The sequence below is a fragment of the Lonchura striata genome, chromosome 5 (assembly GCF_050655825.1).
Source record: "Lonchura striata isolate lonStrDom1 chromosome 5, ASM5065582v1, whole genome shotgun sequence".
NCBI classification, from domain to species: Eukaryota; Metazoa; Chordata; class Aves; order Passeriformes; family Estrildidae; genus Lonchura; species Lonchura striata.
The window spans coordinates 65,462,742-65,486,048 of NC_140707.1; the positions used below are offsets into that span (position 1 = coordinate 65,462,742).

Sequence of the window (23,307 nt, forward strand, 5' to 3'; positions counted from 1 at the left end):
TGGGTGCCAGAGAGGGGAAGCTTTCCCTGGTTCTGCATGGGAAAAGACATGATTAAGTCTTGAGTTCCAAGAGTTTTATCAATATTGTTGAGTTGAACTGAAAGCCTTTCACAGCTAGGAAAGTGGGTAAATTGGTCCCGGGCTGCAGACTGAGGCAGAGAACTTGAGGATGTTGAAGTAGCTTGGGTAGCTTTAGTTTCCCACATTTTAAAGAGTTCTTAAGTGTTCGTAAGAGTTTTGAAGAGAAGATGTAAACATTTTCCATCAGCAATTTTCATTTAGTGTCTTATCAGGTACTTAACTCTACATTTTTAGAGAACTCTAGATATGTTAAACTTGATAGTTCATACCACAAAGCAAAGCAAAGTGAGATAAAGGGCAGGCAAATTTTCTGTTTTGTTTTCCCCAGGTTTTTTATATTTATCAGGTGGAAATTCACACAAATTTAGGTATGTCATGTAACACAAAAAGGATGCCAGATAGTAAGGGGTAACCAAATATTTTTTAAAGCAATCAATTCTCTTCTAACTCTACTAAAGGAGCAACAGTGTGTGACAAAAGGCACTGGGCACTTATCTCCTCCTCTTATCTGTAGCTGAATTGATATAAAAAATATCAATAGAAATAGGAAATCACTTTAAAACTCAATGGGAGACTTGCTCTTTTCTTTGTTTAGGCCAGTATGCCAAAATACACCAGTTAAGAGTCTACATGAAACTTGAGGACGTGGGTCTTTACTGACGCTGTAAGTGTTCCTGTGGACTGGGGTCAGATGAAGTCTCCACAGTGACCCAAGGAGCATCCAGCATGAGGAAAATAATTATTTAAAGAGGCATTCTGTCAGTTGATAACACACCCTCTAGAAGGGCCTGCAGAAGACAAGAGACAGGGTAAGGCACAAAGGAAGAATGAAAGAGAGGGAGAAGAGGAAGAAGAAATCCATTGTTCCTTGTCTGCTGGGAATAGATGGGAGAATGATGTCATACGGCAAAAGGCAAATAAAGAAAACTGGAATTCTGAAAAAAAAAAAAATTTAAAAAGGGGAAAGAAACTCAGTAGTGCAGGCTGGTCTCTACAGGTGCCACCCAGCAATCTGCATCCAACCTCCGTGCAGCAGGGAACTGAAAGCCCACCTCCATGTGCCAGCTTTTTTCCTGCTCCCAGGAGAGGAGATCTGCTCGGCAGAAGACAGATGGCATCGCCATTGCCTGTGCTCCTGTGGGGGCTTTTTCCAGATGGGGACTTGGAATCTTCTTTGTGCTGCTCCAGCCTTCCTGTGCAGCAGCCCTCGGGTGCTTGGGGCTCCACCAGCCTGCGTGCCTGATCCAGTGCTGCTCAGAGAAAACTGCAGCTGAACCCGTTAGGAAAATAAATGGATTTATATCCAGGGTTTTCTTCCTCTTTGAGGTGTCCTTGTTGACTTCTCCTTTCTTGTGAGGAGAGATTATAGAAAGATGGCTAATAAAAGCCAAGTTACTGTCAGTGATCTGAAAGTTGACACAACTGTTGTGCACAGGGGAACCCCAGACAGCTCAGTGCCACTCACACTGACCTCCAGCCACACTCAGTGCTTTCCTGCATTGCTGGGATGCCTCTCCTACCTCAACCAAGGCACAGCTATGAGAGGTTTCTCAGTTACCTGTCCAGGAAGCATTGCCCTCATTACAACCCCCTTTGCTGCTTATGGGAATTTAAAAAAAAAGATAATTTTAAACACCAAGCAGCCACCTTTGAGCCCCACTTCTTTCACGTTGAGCAAGTCACCACAGAAGGTAAAACTTTGGAGAGGTAACCTGATTCTAAGTTTTACAATCAAATAAAAGGAGATACTGAGTTTAATCCCTTTATCTTAGTTACACATTAAATTTATGACCTCACCTGCGTACATAAGTACATTTTGTTCCACTTTCTTCCACTTCCTTTCCTCTGCAACTTTCCAATCTGCAGTTGCTCCAAGACACTTTGTTCTCTCTGCTTTTTCTCAGTTTCATTTTACACTCATTACTGGATGGAGACCAGGTATTCCTGTTTAGTTTCATTTCTCCCAGTATCATCAGGATAAGGAACAATCACAACAACTAAACATATAATATGGAAAATTTACTGTGTGCTGCAACCATCCTAATAATATCACTCCATTTTTTGTTCTGTAAGTTCATTGAAAGGCTAATGTTTTGATATTTCTGCATATGTATAAAGCCTTTAAAAGTCACTGGAGTAATTTATCAAGTATGTGAGAAAAATTCATTAGCTATTTAGAAAAAAAAAAAAAATCACTCAAATGCTCCATGAGCTCTAGCCCTGTGTGTGGGAGAAGGTGCTGGAATTGTTCTCTGAAGTCAGATCTGTGCCCCAGTAAATTAAAATAAAAAGCCAATTTCAGAGTAAGGAGCCTCTAAAGTGCAGCAGGTCCTAATGCAGAGCAGGATCACAGAATCACAGAATAAGGCAAATTGGAAGGGACCCACAAGGACCATCGAGTCCAGCATGTTTAAGAATGAATTTCATGTTTGTTTTAATCCAATTTCAGTGAACTCTCAGGCACTCTGCTGAAGATCACAATCACTATTTTTTGCTCTGATATAGATTTTTTCAGTACTCGACAACTTCCTGGGTAACAGCATCAGTACTGTAAGGACACAGCAGCACAAAGGAATAGATACAGAGAATTTAACTAAAGATGACAGCATATGGGGAAGGGTCTGTGTGTCCTCTGTGAAGACTTTACACTCCAACATAAAAATAATTCTATCTTCTGCAGGGTGAATGTATTAGTATGTAAAGAATTTGAGAGACCTTCAGAATCCAGAAAATACAGCAAATGCTGTGTTGCCATTTATCTTCTCGAAACAAACTCAAAGCCCCAATGAAATGCAACATTACAAGAAATTACAGTAACCTGAAAAAAAGCCATGAAGAAAGTGTGAAAAACAGGGTTACATTTAACACAAAGCCAATCTTTGGGGGGAGGCCAAAAAACCCAGTTACAGGCAAAAAAACCCCATGCGAAGCAGCACTTCAGCGAACGGGAAACAGAACTGAGCTATGTGCAGGCTGAAAAACCACAGAGGGAAGTAGAGTTTTTACACATGAATACCTTGATTTGGTCCTTAAGAACCCACCACCCTCACAAAACCAGGGTGGCGACCATCGGTTAGAGAAATATAAAAAAATGTCAAGCAGGAACCGCTGTAACAAATGGCATTTGTTTCAAATGCTTTCGGGCAGAGCAGGCAGCCATCCCCTGATTAGAATGCAGCGTGTGCTGCAGCAGGAGCGGGCACACGGCTGCACCTCAGCTGCAGGGGGACAATGATCCTGCTGGCTACAGGCGCTGCGTGTTCCCTGCGTGCCTCTCCTCGTGGCAATGAACCTCCCTGTTATTACAGAAACTGAGCTCCAAGTGGAAGACAAACACCCTTTTGCAGCGCTGAAGAAACAAGATCCTTTACGTTCACCTGTTTCTTCAACTGTGTTTTTACCTCTGAAGCTCTTCTAGATACAGTGAAATAAACCAGACGTGCTAAGTCTTCATTTCCCAAACTTCTCAGGCAGATCTGTACAACTTGCACAGGAACTTTCTGTGTGTGGGCTCCTCTTCTGCATCTCTGTCTCCTTGGAGTTTGCACTCCCACTGTGAGCTGTGACCTCTGATCTGAGACCACCATCCTACACACAGCTACTGGAGATAAAAATCTGTTTTGGCATGCGCTCTCTAAGCAGCAAAGGGTATTTTCTCTGACAAAGATTGAAAAGGCCCCACAAACACTCAGGAGTATGAAAACACAGTGCTGGTGTACTGAGCACTTCAACACATGGGCACAGTCCGAAGCAGCAGACAAAATTTCCCACTAGTTAAAGCAAGGACCATCCAATTCAAACAATCCAGGCAAGTTTTTGCCCTCAAACCTCTAAAGACTATCATTGTTTGTTTCTCAGGTGGAAAACTGTGAATGAATAAAAAAACCAGCTAGGACTCGAAGCAAGGATGAGAGCTGGAGAGCAGGTGGATGTCACCTGCTGGAGGAGTGAAGGTGCATAAAGAAAAATTAATAAAAAGCTGCTTATTGTACTGGGAGGGGGGGGGTAGAGGTCACAGTTTGTGCAAAGTTTTAGAACCTTTGCACAATTTATGCAAAAGTTTGGAATGCTATGAAACAGTCATTTTCATCCACTTTAAAGGGAGAACAGCCTGTCATATCCTAATGGGATTCTACTGAATGCTTTAGTTACACGAGAGAATAGAAACTGGAACTTGCAGAATTACCTGGCTCCAGCCCATGTCTCAACCCCGAGCAGCACTCAGAGGACTGTGTCTGTTTCAACCACTGCCCAGCTGACCTCAATTCCAGACTGCAGTCACAGGCACACAGAGAACTTACTTATGTGCTTTGCCAAGAGTTTTTTTTCCTGTTTTTCTCAAAGTCTGAATTTACAATGAAGTTCTGGGGTGTAACACAGATCCACTACTGGTGCTCAGAACCTGGGATGCACCATCTTTGCTGCAACGTGCAACACCAGAGCAAGATGACATTTCTGAATGCCAGAAGGAAGAATAGGGAGGTTTTGGCTGTAGAAATTGTTAGAAAAGTTTTGAGGTTTAGAATCAAAGAGCTAAAGAAACATGCAAGATTTAAGCAGTCTCAGCATATGTGGTACAAACACAATCTCTGAGGTGAATGACACTCGGGTCACAGGTTTTTGCACTAGGATTTTCTGTGCCGATTCAAAATGTAAAGAACACATTTTATGTTTGCAGATATACAGCTGTAACAGCCATAACCATTCAATTACGAACAACAAGTAAGGTATTTAGATCACTGGCAAAATGCATCCAGAAGATCCAGCATTCAGGTGTGGCCCTCACAGCTCTCAGTTGCTAATGATACTAAGAGTCAGAGATTTCTGCCAGTTTTTTTGAGTTCCCTTTTATATAAGGGAATTAAAACAATCCATTAGCAACAACTGGCAGAAAAATAATGAGGTGTAATCAGCCTCAATAAAACAACCTGATCCATGCCTGCTCTTGCATTTGACAGAGCAGGTTTTCCTGGGGCAGATAATGGTAACCTTTGCTCAGTAGTGTTGCCTATATTTGGATGCACAAAGTTGTGTTGGCTCAAAACTTGTCAAGACTTGCAGAAGAGTTTCCTTGGACTTGGTCCCTGGGCTGGCTGGAGACGTAGATGAAGATTTGGAAGCAAAGGAAGGAGAGCAGTTAGATCAGACTTGCTGAACGGGACAGGCTGTCCAGCACCAGCCTCTACAGAGACACAGATCTTCTTCCCCTTCCCTCCTTGCACAAACACGCAGTAAATTGCACTGGGAATTACAGCTTATTCTTTGAACCAAAACACAGGCTGGATGTTTAATAGCTTACCACGGTTGCAACTCCTGTTGCTTATTCTGAAGCACACTGCAGTTGTTCTTGGATGTTCAGATCTCGTTCTTTGTATTCATGTTTGAAAAAGGACATTCCAGCCTTCTCTAACCACCTCTCAGCTGTGATTAACATTAGTGCCTGGAGAGTGTTAGAGATTGTGCAGCACAGACTGGCCTGAGTGGTGGAACAGAAATACCTCTGCAGATCAGGGCCTTTTGCTGGCACCAGGAGGGCAGCAAAACAAAGCCAGACCTCATTCACCTCAAGACAATTTATTCCTGGCACAGGTTGCTTTTCTCTGAACAAGCATTTTCCAAAATTATCTTTGCATAATGATCAGCACATAGATGAAACAACTGAGGAGGAACAGAACAACCTGAATCCTTCAGTGATGTGCACATCAAACTTGAGAAATGGGAGCAGTTGTTGCATCTCCACAAATTCTCTACAACAAGAAATAAGAACCTAACTCATTAAAGCAATTTTATTTATTTGGAGGGAAACTTTCATATTGTGAGTAAAAATACTAGAGTTGAGTGCTGTTAAAAAAAAATCAAGATGATGGGCTCTCTGTGCAAGCACAGCAGTGTCTGATGGAGAGGGGAAGGGAGGGTTTTCATAATATAATTCCTTTCAAATAAAAATATTGAATGCTACTTAATTGAAGTACATGTCATTATTTTTTATACAGTCAAGAGAATGAAAAAAACCAAAAAAAAAGCGCAATTTAAAGAACGCAACCTACAATGGAATAACTTTATTTGCAGCAGAGACAGAGTAAGACTGCTTTTATGAAAATTACAAAGAAACATGATACAACAAAAATAGGGTGTGGGGAATTTCCCACTAAGATTAAAAATGAAAAACAAAAAAAGAGTTCACTTTCTGAACATCATTATTATTCGAACACATATGAAGTTTCAACCTAGTTTTTTTTATACATGGGAAACACTGTTAAACTGAACCTTCAAGAGTGAGAAGGCACCATGAACTGTTGGTTGATACCTTTAATGTACACTCAAGAAAGAAGAAATGATCTGGCATGATGCAAAAATTCATTAAGTGTTTATATATATTCATATATCTTTTCGTAAAAAAAAAAAAAAAGGCGGCAACAAGTCATTACTTCAGTGCCAAATGTACTCGTGTCTGGCTGAGTCACTCATGAGGATGATTTCTCTCTTAGACCTGTGTGGTATTTCTGTACAGTGGTGGAAGTGGGTGATTTTGTGTTGTTGCCTTTCATATTAGATTGGTAAATCAAGCGTTTTCTAGGTTCTGAGAAGCCAATCCTATGAAGTATTCCTAGATTCTATGCAAACGGAATAATTAAATGCACTGTCTAGAATGAAATACTCATCTGTACGGCGTGGCAGTTCCACCGATTCAGTTTGATATGTAATGTCTTGTAGCAGATGTTATAACAAAAATAACTTTTGCTTTTTGATTTACCTCACTGAGGCCATTAATGCTGTTCCTATAGTTGGTTTTCTGGAGTTGGATGACACTTCACTGCTGTCCAAAATGAGTTTGAACCTTAACCCTCCAGAGTTTGTTCACTTTGTTGCTTATATTATTGCACTAGCTACTAAAGTCTTATATCTTCCTATATAAATCTAATTGATCAGAGTGCAGATTCTGTATTTAGATAATGAACTGTATGAAATAAATAAAATAAGGGGATTTTCTGGTAAGAGCTGCTGATATGTTGAATACCTTAATTATTTCTAAAGTAAACAGTTTTGGTGTATATTCTTAAAAATGTATGGTGATTCAGCATAAAAGCCTTGACATAATACTTAAAGAATGGATTTGTTCTCCTTCTCAAAAATGCATCAAAGAATTGTTTTAAATACAGAATCTGTGAGGCTTCCTACAAATTCATCTAAGTTGTAATACAAACACAGTTTGTAACTTGATAATATAGAAAGTTCTCTAGTGTCCATTGAAGTAAGGTCCCCAAAATGCAGTCTGTTTTGTTTCTGAATGGCAAAACATTAAGCGGTTCCACTGGCTGAGTAGGAGAACTGAGGAAAATGAGGCCTTCTCTCATTATCTACACAATCCATGCTGTCATCTGAAAGAGTAAGAAAAAATTAGGTAACATTTGCTACCTTTATTTTTATTTTCAGTAAATCAACAATAAGATACTGCATGTTAAAGAACTCACTGTTCTGAATTTCTGGCAATTGCTATTTGAGAGCAACAAACATGCTCAGTTATCACAAAAATACAGTATTTTGATGGGATATTAGCCCATGCTCAACTGACTGCTTGCATACACACAGTGCATGTGGATATGGACATGAGCTAAACATTATTATCACTGATTTCCAGTGGGAATGTGCAAATTTGGAAAAGACAACAGTACAAATAATTTCATTAAACAGGTTTTTCATTTCCAATACTGGAAAGATGTAGAAAGTTTCACATCAATTTACCAACTCTTGGTCAAATACACATGGAAAACCGTCAAGTTTAAACTGATACTTTTTTATATGGGCTGAAGAGACACATCATAGCAAATTATTTCTGGTGCTGTGGAGAACACAGTGGAAAACATTTGGAAAAACTTTACCTTGGTCAGGAGGAGTGATTGTTATCATCTGTGCTGTAAATTCTTCATCAAAGTATCTTGTATCTGTTTCAGATGTAACTTGTGGCTTGAATGGAGGTACAAGCTAAGGAAAGAAAAAAAGTGTCCATTTACAAGTTCTTGAAGTGATGTTTGAAACAAGTAGAATTTGACATAGTTATAACTACAGTGCCTTTTTCTACAGTCCTAAAATGTCTAAAAAACACCAGCTCACAAAGAAGGAAGCACATACAGTAAAAAATAGTTACTTAAGTGTGCACTTACTATTAATGGGGCATTTAAGGCATTTTTCCCTAGGATTTAACTGCACAAAGAAAACTTAGAATCCTAAAATTTCTTCAAGTAATAACATGATGACCAATGTTTAAAAATAACATGTACTAGTTCCCCACATAGTTATATGGAAATTGTCAACCTCATCTAGTCAGATTTATGCTTAAGGAGAATAAAATCAGTAAGAAAGATGCATAGTGATATGAAATTTATCAGCTAACCCTGTGTATCACCACAAAGGTTGTAACGTTCAACAAAAAGTTTCAGCTACAGCACTACTGTGCCCATGCAGCTCACACTGGAGGTCTGACCAACCCAGCAGAATCTAGGCCAAGGCAGCAGCAGCACTAAGCTTTAATTAAGACTCCTGGTCCCCAAAAGCAGCTTGATGTCAACTCTAAACTTCAAGAACCTGGAGCCCTTACAAAAACCTGAGCCCAGTCGGAGTGAACATCCTCTTCCTGCTACACCAGGAGCTGCACTCGTTGGGGTTTATTCCTGAGCCTCACTCGGGCAGACAGGCTGGAAATCATCCATGTGTACCTAGGCAGGCTCTGGCAAGAGCAGCTCCAGATGGAGCGGAGCTGCCTGGCTGGGGCTGGAGGAGGAGCGCCCGGGAAGCGGGATGGGGAGCTGGCTGCATACAGATGCACACACTTGGAACATGGACAGCTCTGGAGGGCACTGGAGCTGGGATTCACACCTTGCTCACCTTCCCCTGCGTGGAGGGGCAGAAGCAGGATGTGAACAGGGCTCTGAGCCCTCCCGGGCTCGCCCACCGCCGGGGTTACGCGTGGCCATCTTTTAATAGCACACAGCCACACCGGGCAGCCATTCAGGAGCGTGACTGAGGAAGCATCAAGCTTCCAATCCAAAACTGCAGGGAGAGCTTTAGCAAGGTGGATGGTAAATTGCCACAACTGGAACTATGCAGTGACCCCGAGACATGCACTTCTGCATTTCTACAAACATGAACAGTGACAGAAATCACTACCTGGAAAACATCAGCAAATCTTGAATACACAAAACACCTCCTCCCCAACCCTGACTTTGCCTCCTGCTTGGACGTGAAGAATCATTTGTTTGCCAACTTTCAAGTTCCCTATCACCAGAATGGTCTTTCTGATCTGTTTTAAGAGCACCTGTGTCCTGTCTTATAAACATCAATCCAATCAAGTGTGTTCATTTTCAACGTAAAGACTGTAAGAAATGTAATGTATACATATGGGTGTGTTCCCACATGCAAAGAAGCATTTACTGTTTAAAATCAATCTTTAAAAATTTAAAACATAAAAGCTCTGTTTATTATAAGAGAGCACAATTATAGTATATATTCATCATCTTTTTTTCCCAATTACTCACAATTTTCTGTGCCCAAGAATGGCATAAAGGAGCTGGGTACATTACCCTTACCAAAAAATATTAGGTCCTTAGAAATGGTATTTTATGTCCTGAATTTAAAAAGGAAAAGGAAATAGGATATCCCAAATTCAGGAGTTACTCTGAAGCTTTGCAGTCCCCTGAAGCTATTGAAGAGGGAATGCTTTACATTATAATGTTAATAACACTTCTCAATCAAATCACACTACCATATTACATATAAAAGCCCTGTGGAGCAGGAAGATTCTTCCTCATGTAACTCTATCCTCCCTCTCCTTGCAGCAGTTTCTGCCTACTTCCCAAAGCAACCCTGGGGTTGACAGGCTGTGCATGTGTTTGTAGCTCTGTCCTTTTAAGCTAATGGTGGTTTTGGCACTCACAGTGCCCCCAGTTGCTCTGCTTGCTGTGCACAGCTCGGAGTGATTTAGGACTTGGGCACTGCAGCAGCCACCTGAACTGAGCACATTGGAGCGACTCAGAGCAGCAATCCCAAGCCAGCACACATGTGGAACGGGCTAGCGCTGCCTGTATCATTTTCCTTTTTATTTTAGTATCTGTTAAAAGCAATTTGAGACAGATTATGATGCACCCACCAGACATCTTTTCCCCCTAGCTGTCAAATTCTGAGCGCTAAGCTGGAAACAGAGGGGAAGCCGCAGAAAGCTCCAACGCTGGCTTTAACAAGCAAATATGTTGCTTTACTGAAAAGCTGTCACTGCAATAGCTCTGCAGTTCAACTGGCAGGGAGCTGCCACCTGTAGCCTCCCACGGCTGCAGACCAGCATTGGTACCCACAGGCTCATGCTGGTTTAAGAGAGAAAAAAGACCAGAAAAAAGCCCCCATGTGATTAAAATCTCTTTGCATATGTTTTGCTTGTGGGTGGGCAAATTACTGCAAATTAAACTGCACCTTCTCTGCACCAGAGACAGACAGCATGCTTCCAAGTGAGCCTAATAAACATTTTAAATCTGGGGGACAACCCCAGTTATTCAAAGCTCCTTATAATTTAAAGCAAAGCTATGCTTCCAAAAAGTTTAATTACAAAGCAAACATTCTGGCTTACCCAGGCCCATACTCATAACCCAGCATTACTGGAGATGGCGGGGAACCAAGCTCAGCACACAAACACCTCTCAGCAGCTGACAAAATGCAGCTTCAATCCATGGGACTGCACTTCAGGTAAATGCTGCAAGACCCTCTTTGGACCACCAGAATATAGGCAGCAACTACTCACAGGCTCTCTATTTGCACAGCATGCCTACCTGAGATGCAAACACTAATGGGACACAAGAAAAGCCAGGATCTAGACTCCTGGATAGGCCAAGGTCAGGATTAGTCTCAATTAGCACATGGTTTGCTCTAAAAGATTCAAGTATTTGGAATTTCCTGATAGTTTTCAGAATAATCTGAATCATTACCACTATGGAACAATTTAAGAAGGCTTTCTTATTCCTGTGGCTAAATAAAACATTGCCTCCAGCTTGTGTGACTTCTGTTCAGGGAACTGGGACTACTACCAATCACAAATAGCTTTAATCAAAATATTTGAGCTCTACTGTCAGCTTTTTACCTTCAAGTGCATAAAACCAGCAAACCCTCAAGCATTCAGCTTGTCAACTGGGTGAAAAGGGGGACGACTTCCTATTTAGAATAGGAATTCAGATCTTTTCATGTTATATTGAATAAACTCCATGGAACTTTCTCCTGCCCTCATGACTGCATGCAGCTCTCCCTCAAGGGATGCTCTGAGATCTTAATGTCTTATCCATACTTTCAAGGCACAAAAATTTGTTTTATGATTTTTCACTTATTTTAGCCACATAGATCTGTGAGGAAGTGAAAGAAGAGAAGGAAACAGAGCTCTCTCTGTAGCTGTGTACAGGCACTGGACAATGCTCCCACTACAATATGGAGACTCAGAATCTGCCAAGTGTCTTACCTGCTCCCACCAACTGGAAGGACAACCAAACTGTATTTAGAGATCAAATGAGATCTGATACCACAAAGGACTGCTGGGATTGAGTAAGATTGTGTGGCACCAGTAGATGGGAGCCTTGAATCTGCAGACCCACCACGTTTGGCTGCATTTCATGAGTGTTATGAAAATGTGGCTGTTGAGAATTGAACATGAGAGGACAACAGCACACCATCCTTAGAACACAAAGCAGGGCATCCTGGAAGTGTGAAATAGTTATCTGAGAAGAAAGGGGCACTGAGGCACAGTCAACTGATGAAACACATTCTTACAAGAAGGGCTGGGCTCTTTGACTTCAGTGGCTCCCATTGAAAAGCCAACAAACCCAGTGGGTCTCAAAGAAAACCCATGAGAAATACCATGAAGTGCTGACACTTCATATCAGTCCTTTGCCACACACAAAAACTAGTATTAGGCTTGGATTGATGTAAGAGTCTACACTTGTCTGGACTTGTCTTTAATGCTGACAACATTAGATTGAAAAGGCAGGAAAAATGAAATGGGAAAGAAGAGCCCATCTTCTGCTCCTCCCTCTAGAAGTCTGGCTTCAGATGCTCAGGAGCCAGCAGTAACTCTGGGCTTGCAAGGGATGTGTCAGGCAACACAAGAAATGGCAGCAAGAGTTGATAGGAAGCTATTTTGATTACAACCTATTTATTCAGCCATAAAACCATGTATCTCATTAAGAGATACTCCTATCACTGCAAAATAAAAATCCAGAAATTATGTGATTACAGTATATTAAGTTGTTGCTAAAAACAATTAGAAACATTTTTTGTGGAGGGTTTCTGTGTACCTTTAGAGAGCAACAAAATCTGAAATATTTGATATATCCACAGCTACAATTCACCTTGGGAGAACAGTTGTATAAATACCTTTTTCTCGTATACATCTTGCCAAACAATGCCAGCAAAGAATTTGTGCTGCATGATTTCCTTGGCATCATCAGGACCGCCACCTAACCTGTAGGAGGCAAAATAAGTAATTAAATGTTTGAGTACAGTTATTTTTTCTAATGCAATTTTTATTGCAGTGTACTGAAGAAATTCTGAGTTTATATAATGCATTTGGGAGCAGTTCTAGCATTTGCTGTGTGTTTGGTTTTTTTGTGCAAGGCCTATTTTAGGCTTCAACACAGTTCCACTAAAAGATTTAAAAAGAGGCTAACAAACAGAATTAGAAAAAATGTCTCTGTTAGACAAATAAAAAAAAAAAAACAACAACCCACAGTTCAAAAGATCTGCCCTTCAGGAATGATGCTGTCCTGGGGACCACAGCAGATCCTGTAAGTAAAAGGTCTGAGCCACAGATCCTTCTCTCTACATTAATATGCAACTAACTACCCCTTAACAGTCTTCTACAGTACAGTGATGCCAGCAGTAAAACCAAATTTGAAGTGAAAAAGAAACAAGGCTTTTTAAGGCAAACTGATTTATGCAACCTGATTTAAATTTCCATTAAAGAAAACAGTTGACAACTGCAGTGATAATATCACAGCATATGCAAATCTTTCCTCTTCCTTGGCTTCAGGAAAGCACAAAGGGTGTTTTATTGACTTGAGGTATATCAAGATAGAGCACTTTTATTCCAAAATAAAACTGTCCACACAGCTTATAGATGCAATCAGTTTAGCTGCAGTGTTGAGCTAACAGATGCTTAAATTTTGCTGTGGAGGTTAAAATGCTCTCTAAAAGACTGAACCACATCTGCAAGCAAAGGCAGGCACTGAGAAAACAAAACACATACTGGGTAAGCAGCAGGAGACTCAGGTAACAAGGTTAAAACAATGCTCAGGTGTTACCATGTTCACCTAGGCTGATCTCTAGGATCTGCCTGCTCTCCCATGCTTGGTGCCACTGGCAAACGGAGATCCTCACCCTGTTTGAAGAGCTGGAAGCAACAGAATGTCCTCTGGGCCACCTGTGGTAACCCTATGCCCCAGCTCATGATTATCTGGGGATAGAGGGGAGGGGTTTGGTTCAAAATAACAGAGAAAATATGAAGGCTTTGCTAAAAGCCATTGAAGTGGTATTTTTACAGCTTGAGACTGCATGCTCTGGAATGCAGCATGAAAGCACAATGCTGTTGGGACAGCACTGGATGACTGTTCAGCATGGAAAAGTCACATACTGCAACACTTTGTTCTCAGTGCTCACTGGGAATGGATCCTGATGCATTCAACCCCTCAGCCATGCCTGAGCACCATCTGCAGAGAAGGCAAGCTGGCAGAGACACAGCTGTACCAGAGACACCCAGCAGCACAGGTGCCTGACAGTCCTGGGGCTGTACTTACTTCCTTGCCCTCCCCCATGACAGTGCCACAGTGCCCTAAGGGATTTGCTCCTTATCATCCTTTAAAAAATGTGCAGTGGAACAGCACCCTAGCCTTCCAGTACCTCACTCCTCCCAGGTGAGCTCTAAGACCAACCCAAGTCCACCCAAGGGCTCTCCCATCTGCCTGGCAGCACTTTATACAGCTGCAGAGCAGCCTGGAACAAACTCCAGGGCAGCCTGGGAACAGAAACAAACTCTGTGAGTAATCATTTCTCGGCTGGCTCCCTCCAGGTGTAGTGTCTTTGCCAAGTCTCTGCCAGACTCCTTGTTGCTTCCACAGCACAATGATGATGGCTGATGAAGAGGGTGGAGTCAATCCTCTTTATCCACAGATGTCAACAGACTGCACAGGAGGGCACAGTGACTCTGAGCTCAGAAGCACCTGAATGGTGTCCTGCAGAAGCAGGCAGGAAGGCTGGCTGGCTGCAGCCATGTGCAAGTGCTTTGCAGAATATGTTATCTAATACGAGCCTGTGTTCCATGAAGGGCAAACACATATTCAGGGAAATGCCAAGAAAGACTCCAGATGTTTTACTTACCTTTTGAACATTACACAAATCTAGTCAAACAACACAAACCTTGTATTTTGGATATGGATTTATTCCAAAATATGGTTTTGTCTTCCAGAATTATTACGAAAGGTCCGTCTCAAGGACAACACAATTAAATTGGCAACTAGCACAAAAATCATGGTTAAGCACCAGTGAGAATGTAAAGAGCAGCAGGTTTGTCTTTCATATGGACATGCAATAAATAAAAATGCAGCAGAAATAAGAGCTCTGAAGAGATTCCTGGATCATTAAAGTTAAATTCTGCACATTTAAGTCCTCAGACAGCACCAAAAATAGTATATATAGGACTTGAAAAGCAGAAGCTACAGAAATTCACAGTATACAAAGAAATAGAACAGAAAGTATAGAGGCCAAAAAACAATTTAAAGAAAAACGAGAGAAAACATCCCTCAAAACCTAACCAGCAAACAATTCTGGTTATTCATTCAACTTCTATCTACCCTTGAGAGACTTTCTTATTTTAGTTAAATCCAAAAGTGAAAATTATTAATAAAATGCAACATCAATATTAAAACAAAATGATTTTCACATTTTAAATTTTTATGAATCTGCATATTGCTTTTAAGTCCCTTTAACCATTTAATGACAAATGTCTGTACTCCAGAAACTGAGGGCAATCAGCCATCATTCCACAGATGTATCATATAGAAATAATTTTAAAATTTGCTGTACTGTATTTTTAACATATGTATATAAATATAGTCTGTAAACACATAGGAAGATTGCAATTAGTGGATCACGTGAAAAATAATATGTATCTCTATTTGCCCACGTAGAACTAAACCGTGCTCAGCTCCCAGGTCCATTCCCAGCTCTTTAAAAAGAAACTTGCACACTTCTAGTTCTCAGCCCTGTCTTCACATGATTTCTCTGAGTCAGCCCTGCCCCAATTCTACAATGGCACAAACAGCCCCACCAGGCTCAAGAACAACAGCCCAGCAAAGGCTGTTGGTGTTCACCAGGTCCAAGCACACAGATTCTTATTTCTCCTTCTCTGATACAGTCAAGATGGACACCAGTAGCTCATTTTACTACAGTCCTTACCTTCAGAGGCTTCTAAGAGCCACAGGAAGGATTTGGGAGCTGTATTCACATTAGTTTCCTGTGACTGGCTCTATCAGCACAGAGAAGCTGTCTTTGTCTTTCAGAACAGTATGATTTGAATACTCTAGATTTGGAAGGAAAAGGCCAAATTCTTCCCAAAGTCCTGTAGCCCTGTACACAGAGTCTTTGGGTGTTTTCCTGCTCAGAGATTAAAACTTTTGGAAAGCCTAATGCAGCTAACTCCCAGCTCTTTGCTGAGCTTTACTTCCCCACTTCTTCATTAACCACATGCATGTGACACAAACATGGTAGATACAAAAAGCACTGAAAAAGCTCCCACTTTGCAACATCAGTAATCAAGAGGAGTCATGTTTGAGGTTGGTGAAGCTTGGGAAGTCTCTAAAATAGCGATTTCTGGAAAGCTGGGAGAAAAAAAAAATCTTTAAACTTGCCTTTTATGTTTTTCTCAGCTTCAATTTAGATCTCTGTGGGAGAACTGTTTGAATGTGTCTAAATTGCCGTGGACAGAACTGATTTAGACTAAAATTATCATACACAACAGCTAAATCTCAGCCTATCTCAAAGCACCTGGTGAAACATGAAGACATGAGCATTCTGCACTTCAGCTGATACACAGGAACCTGAAGCTGTCTGAAGACAGAAGCACCTTCCTACTCAAGGCACACATGTTTCAGAGCAAACACAAGCCACCTCTCATGTGTGGCTCCAAAACTCTGCATGTCCACAAGGCACCCAAGTGTGCTGTCCAAGAGGACCAAGGCTACCTCCTTCTGCTGGCCACCAGCTAGCTGGGACCACCCCAGGCCCCTGAAGTCCCCTCAAGTGTCACTTCTAACTCTTCCAACACGAGCATTCGCTGTGAGGGCTGCAGACCTCCCAGTGCCTGAGTAAAAGGGAGCTCAAGAGCCACCTAACCTTCCTGTAGCAGAGCAGCAGAGAGGACAGACACACAGCTTAACTACAAATCTCCTCCTTTCACTAGGGAAAAAACCAACGAGTTCAGTATTCATACAAGTAAGGGCTTGATCAACTCTCACATTCCTGAACATCTGTGACTGACCTTTCATGTGGATATGGAAAGAACCATCATGGCTATGGAAGAATGAAGTACCAGATCTTTGTATGACTGCAGAAACTGACCACCAGGGCCCACAGAGTGCCTTCAGCTCTCCAAAGACACAACTGCAACTCTCTGAAGTCATCAGATCTTTGAACAGGTGTTTTTGAAATGCTCCATCACCTTCCTATTATTCTTGCTGAATGGCAAGGTCCAACAGCACCACAGAGGCAGGTAAAGCAGCCTGTGACAAACCCCAGGCTGAACAACCCTGGCCTATGACAGAGACAAAGGCACGTAGTGAAGTCAATGATCAAAATTCAGATTAAGCCATCCTGAAGTTCTCTCAAGTTAAAAACCTGACAAGATTCAGAGCTTACAAGACACTGATTTTAAACCCATCCACCAAATCTAAACATAGCACATTTACACAGGGTGCTCTGATCCATGCCCACTTTCACAAGCTACAGTCTCTACAGCCAAAGGAAGAACAATAAAAAGTAAAAACTGTGTTGTTTCATTTATGAAAAAATGCTCTGATTACCTTCTTTCATTTGATCCATGTCACAAAGCAGCGAAGGGGAATTTCAGGTCACATTAACAGGAAATATTTACAGAATAGATTTTTTCCTTCTTAGGAAAATTAGGGCTCACATTACAAGATTAATAAACTTCTATCAATCCCAAAAGAAACTTCAAAATTCCTTTTCTCTTACAAAATGGATTTCATATGACCAAATTTAGGAAATAGCCATGATTAAAAGCAGAATACAATTTATTGTTCTTCCCATTTTCTCCATATGCCTGGGAGTTTGAGACTGAAGTGGTATTACTGAACACAGTGTGCTAACACTGCTTCAGTATATCCAGCTCAGGTACAACAGGTCATCACAATTACCTAGCTCCCTGATATTTAACCTAAAGTATCCTTGCACTAAGCTTCATTATATCAACCTTTATTGTTGGGTTGGTTGTTTTTTTGATGATTTTAGGGGAAATGACAACATCTCCCAGTTTCCTTTTTCTCCTGATTTTGGCTGTCTCCTCCATCTCACTCTAAAGTTCATCCAAAGATACACTGCCAATTCTGATGCTTTCTGCCACAAACATTACAATGACACCAACTTCTGTCCACCACTGGGCACCAGAGGGCATTTCTGTTGAATTACACAGTGGTACCCCAAAGCACAGACTGTCACATTATTACATAACATTTCAGTGAATGTATTTCAGTAGCTCTCTGGCTGGTTTTTGTCCATATGGATCCATGAGCACACTGTGAGTCAAATACCAAGTATGCCAGGCGCCCTCCCCAGCACCCAGACCACCCAGAAAAAAGGAACATAACACTAAAGGGGCAGGATGCAGGACTTCTGCTTCCAGTGCTTCCAGATCAGTTCTCCATGCTGCCTGAAATGTCCCAAAGTGCAGTGGATTTGCTGAACCACAACTTCAGTTAAAGTTATGGAACAGTGACTGGGGAGAAAGCAGTATTTAAGAACAGTCCATGATTCAAAAAAGCTTGGGAAGCACCAGTGTAATTAGGCATAATTACAATAAGGCATGTGTGCAGGCTTGTCAGTTATTTCTATCAGCAGCATGAAAATCATCTGTCCACCAGATCAGAGCAGTGCTGCTTCTAAGCCTGCAGAAGATACATGTGAAGAAGTGGCTATTTGTATAAAGTGAGCATATTGTGGAGTAATTATTGGCATTGGGAAAATCTTGTAATTAGAAACGAGTGGGTATTCTTTGTTTGTAAACAAATTGCATTTTGGTTCATCAGAGATGCTCCTTTAAGAACAAACTGCAGCAGATGCTGCCTGTGTTCCCAGTGATTGAAAAGCCCCACCTGAATAAGCTATGAAAGGGTCACAATGGCATTTAACCCAGTGCTTTACTGGGCAGGAATGCTGCTGGCAGAGGCTGCAGCCAGGCTTGCAGAGCACAGAGCCTGGGGGCTGCTCATCAATTACACAACCTCCTCCTGGAGGTCCCCTCACAGGCACCGGGATCAGGAGGGGGTGCAGCTGTTGCCACCTTGTGCAGGGCTGGCCACGTTTGGGCAGCTGTGCCCCCTCCCCACAGCATCGCCAAGATCAATCCTCCAACATTAAAACCTGTGGATTTGCATTACGAGACCTCCCAACAGGATCTTCCATCAAAAAAAGTGAAGGAAATAGCCTACAGTGATGATAGAAATCCTTGCTGCAAGTATCCAGGTAGTGGCAGTCCCATTTTCCTGCTATGTGCACACACATGCACGGAGACTAAACAAACACCAGGAAGTAAACCGGAATTCTCTGCCTGCACCTCACATGAAAGCTTTCCTATTTGGGGCCATTAACAGTGGAGGGTTCAGGACAGGAGATCAGGGGCAGAGTCACAATATTATTTGTTTAAAAAATGTCTGGGTTGACAAGATGGCAAGTTTTTAAACTGATGTTTATCTCTGTGAAGGTCAACATCCTTTTTGGATCTTGTTCCATTTTTTGTTTGTTAGCCATTAGGGGCTGTTTTTGTGGTTTTTTTCTGTTTTTAAATCAAGGGCTATTTTTTTAAAAATACAGCAACAAAAGAAAAACAAAAACACAAGGAGAAAATAAGAAAAGTCAATTGAGCATCGTATAAACTCCACCACAAACTTGGTACAAACATCACCACCTACTGTCCAAAGCAGGATGCTAAATCACTGGCACATATCTAGTCAAAAAATTCAGGAAAGGGACAGCACTCTTAATTGCAATAGAAGGTAAAAGCATTTGGTGTAGAGCATCACAGCAGCCATTGGATTCATTACAGCCAAAGGTAGGGTTAACGTGCTTTCTCCCAGGCTATAGTTTTGCTTTAATGGCAGCCACCAAACTCTATCAGCACCAAAGCTGCTGCTTCATGTTGCTATTTATGCTGTCAGCTCATATAAAAAGTTAAAAATAAATGAGTAGATCCACTTGCTGCATCTTGTTTGATAATAAATTAGAATGGATTAAAAATTAAATTACAATTTTTATCTCAAATACCTTAAAAAAAGTGCAACTATTAAGCAACAGCCTCACCTTTGCTTAGGATCTTTCTTCAGCAAACCTGACAGGAGGGATTTTGCTTCAGGTGACAATGTGCGTGGAAATCTGATCTCCTCCATAAGGATGAGTTCAAAGAGCTTTTCATGGTCCTGATTGTAGAAAGGGAGCCGACCACACATCATTTCATACATCACAACTCCTAAACCCCACCAGTCCACTGCACGGCCATAGTCATTATCCTCCAGAACCTGCAGATTGTAAGGAAAAGGCTTTAGAAAATACTCCCACACCAGGCATGAACACAGAACTCAAGAAACAAAATTTACCCCAGCAAGTCCATCTTTCACGACACAGCCAAATCTACCAGCAGAGTATTTGCAGAAGAACCATGTGAAAAGAACTGGCATCCATGCTCACCATCCTGGGTGAGCAGAGGGAGGAAAATGAGGCAGCAGGTATGTTACAGCAACTTCCTTGTCTTCCTTCTCCCATCCTCCCTCACATTATGGTCATGATAAGCACAACCTTTGAAAGTCCAAAGGCCAAGAACTGTTCTCACATTACAGAGCTAGCTGTTAAACACTCACTTATTCATCACAAACTGTTCCAAACGGGATCCAAGTTTTTAGAAAAACCCCAACCCACCAAGGAGACAGTACAGGGAGAAAAGGCCATAAACCTGTTCCTTCACAAGCAAAAAGCCAACAGTATCCATAATCTTCTTATCAACCTGCATCCCAAAGGGGTGGCTCTGCACATCCTAAAAGGCCACCCACAAATACTCAGTAACTAATCTACATTAAACACTAAGAGCCAGAACAACACTTCTAATATCTGACCAGCTCTAAGGCTGGAAAATGGCAGCCAAATTGTCTGGAAACGTTTCCCCTCCAACCCTTTGCCCCACTCCAAAGTCACTTCTGCCCCTGCTCAGAGGGCTGCAAACACAGAACAGTCAGTGGGGTGGATTTCTGCCAGTCTCACAGCAAAAGGAGCCCAGCACAGTTTATTCTTCTCTTTCCCTGGGTACTTCTACCTAGCAAAGCAGTGGCTGGTGCAGGGACTCAGGACTCCAGCAGTGCTCTCCACCTCTCCTGCTTGGCTCCAGAGAAGCCCTGCCACAGTGCATTTCTGATTTCTGCACTGTGGGCTGCTGAAGGGAGTGGGGAGTGTTTTGTGGCCTGTGCAGTGAAATGTTACAAGGACTCCTCTAGACTTTGTGTCTCCTTTGCAGTTGTCCATAGCTGACACCAACATCTCATGTTCCAGACCCTGTCCTCAGGTTTTAGTTATCATCTTTACTCCTTGCATGGTCCTGCACCGAGCAGCTTACTCTTGCTAAGAGCACAAACCACAACTGCACCACCATCCTGTTTTCTTACTGGACAGTGTCTGTGTGAGCTTACATTCCTGCGATTCAGAATACTTAACATTCAAATTTAAAAGGTAAAAGAGCCCAAGTCAGTCCAAGTTTAACAAAAGCAAGATCTTAATGTCTTACACATCTTGATATAAAGGTTTTGCACATGAAAAAGAAGCATCAAGGCACTTAATGTAACAACTGTTTGCACTCTGCCTCTCTTTATTCACTAATTATTCCCCTTAATTATCTGAACGAGGGAGAGGGCCTGCAGTAAAAATCAAAAGGCTGCCAGGTATTAGATTACCCCACGTCGGTCTATTTCCAGCATCCCCGGCCGTATGATTCACACCAAACGACAGCTGGCTGTGCAGCTGCCCCCTCCATGTACACGGCCGGCACAGCTGCCGCCGGCTGGGATTCCAGGAGCCGGCCCCGTCCTTCCCGAGGCACGGCAGCCCTCGGCTCACGGAGATTGTGTGACAATGCAGTTCCCGCTCTGAGTCACCCCGCTCAACCAGCGCTTCCTGTTCACACTCCCCTACACTTGGCTTGCCTAAAATAAAACACTCACATGGCCTCCGATTTGTATTTTTGTTTTTTAAACTGCTGCAAGAGATGCAATAGGAGAGACTGAAAGAAAAAGAAAACCACAGAGGCCTTTGTTGTGCACGTAGTTAATATTACAGGAACTTTTGAAATGTAGTAAACACTTCAGATGTTACTTTAGAAAGTGTATTAATACTCTGTATTATAAACTAGATTACTAACTACAACTATTTCCTTCACCTCCATTAATTTTAAACAGAATAAAAAGTGCTTATTTCTTCAATGTTTTTTAGCACAATGAGCATATCATCAGATTAGTGATTGTGTAGGAAGAGAGCAATGGAGTGAATATCAAAAATGCACTGTGACAAAAAAAAAGATATTGAGATTGCACTCATCCATGATTTAGTGCAAGACACTGGATAGCTGGGGAGCAGTAAAGTAACAAGGTCATTTCACTTAAATAAAGGGATCATAATTTCTTAACGAGCAGCTCTAGACTGTTGTGAGATGGAATTTGAAAGAGAAGGCAGAACAGCTGTACACATCACAGCCATCAATGCATCTGACACATCAAAGTTGACATGGGTCAGTCACTGTCACCCATGCATGAGATTCCAGTATGAACCTAAAAACAACGATGCAACAACTGTACAGACACACTGCTGTGCTGGACTCGAGTTACAAATGCAGACAGGAGCATCGACACCCCTGCTTTTAAGGATGTATGACCTTAAATGCACAGAAGATCACTTGCACACAATTTCCAGATTTTTGCATGCTATTAACCAGATGACAAAAGCCTCCCCAGAATTTAACACTCCAACTCACAGATGGGATTTGCAAGTAAGGGAGAGAACTGAGTTAATCAAAAGGATTTGTCCTTCAGGGTTTTTGGATGAGCCAACTCATCATAAATATTAAAAAAGAGAAAATAATAGCAAGTAACAGAACAGAAAAAACAGCCCAACTGCCAGCACAGGGAATCCCCAGATTCCAAGATAGGAAAAACCAAAACAATAAATATTTTTAGCATCCTCATAAAATCCTTTATGAGAAACTGAAGTTCAGCAATTGATTTTAAGAGGGAAGCTAAAATAAAAGGCGTGTTTATGAATAATAAACACTCTGTCATGCTGCTAATTACTCTCTGCATCAGTAAATCTCAAATTGTGGTGCATGGACCCCAATTTAGATTCACTGAAGACTTCTGGTGATCCATGGAAAAACTGGCAGTCATCATGAGACTGGCTCCTCCTCTTTGCTGCAAGCTACTTCGACAGGTGCCCATGTTCTTCATTATTACAAAGGACTGGAGGCCCTTGAAAGCAGCTGGGAGTTAAAAAAAAAACAAAAACAAAAACCGAACAAAACCCAAGAGCACGCTGCCACCACTATGAAAGCAGGGAGCACAAAAGCGCTGATCAGCAAAGACATTGGCTCGCAGCAGAAATATTCCTCCTCCACACTGGTTTTCCATCTTTGTTACTTTTGCACAGTTCAATTCAAGGCAGGTTTGCAATGCTCAAGTCTCCCAATTTAGAGGAAAGCTGTGCCAACAATCCGTAACCTGCCGGCAGCCCAAGGCTCCGAGAGTGTGCTCTGAGCAGGATGGAAACGTAAATGCCACGGGAGGCAAAGCCCCACTGCAAGGGAAGCAGCCCTCGTGCAAGGCACAGCACCTTGGCACAGGCTTCGTGCCCTATGAGTGCAGGAGTTTGCTTCCACACAGCTCTGAG

At 41.9% G+C, this 23,307-nt stretch overlaps 1 protein-coding gene across 3 annotated transcripts in view; it reads right to left on the minus strand.

Moving 5' to 3' along the window:
• Positions 1-6,125: 6,125 nt before the first annotated feature.
• Positions 6,126-23,307, minus strand: part of AKT1 (AKT serine/threonine kinase 1) — a 77,475-nt gene continuing 60,293 nt past the window's right edge. For all 3 annotated transcript variants that reach the window (XM_021528923.4, XM_085580838.1, XM_085580840.1), the window contains 4 exons: positions 19,693-19,907; positions 12,484-12,571; positions 7,962-8,064; positions 6,126-7,460 (listed from right to left, as the gene is read on the minus strand). In XM_021528923.4, coding sequence (XP_021384598.1) covers positions 7,381-7,460; positions 7,962-8,064; positions 12,484-12,571; positions 19,693-19,907 — 486 coding nt within the window. In that variant the 3' untranslated portion in view covers positions 6,126-7,380. The remainder of the gene's footprint in view (positions 7,461-7,961; positions 8,065-12,483; positions 12,572-19,692; positions 19,908-23,307) is intronic.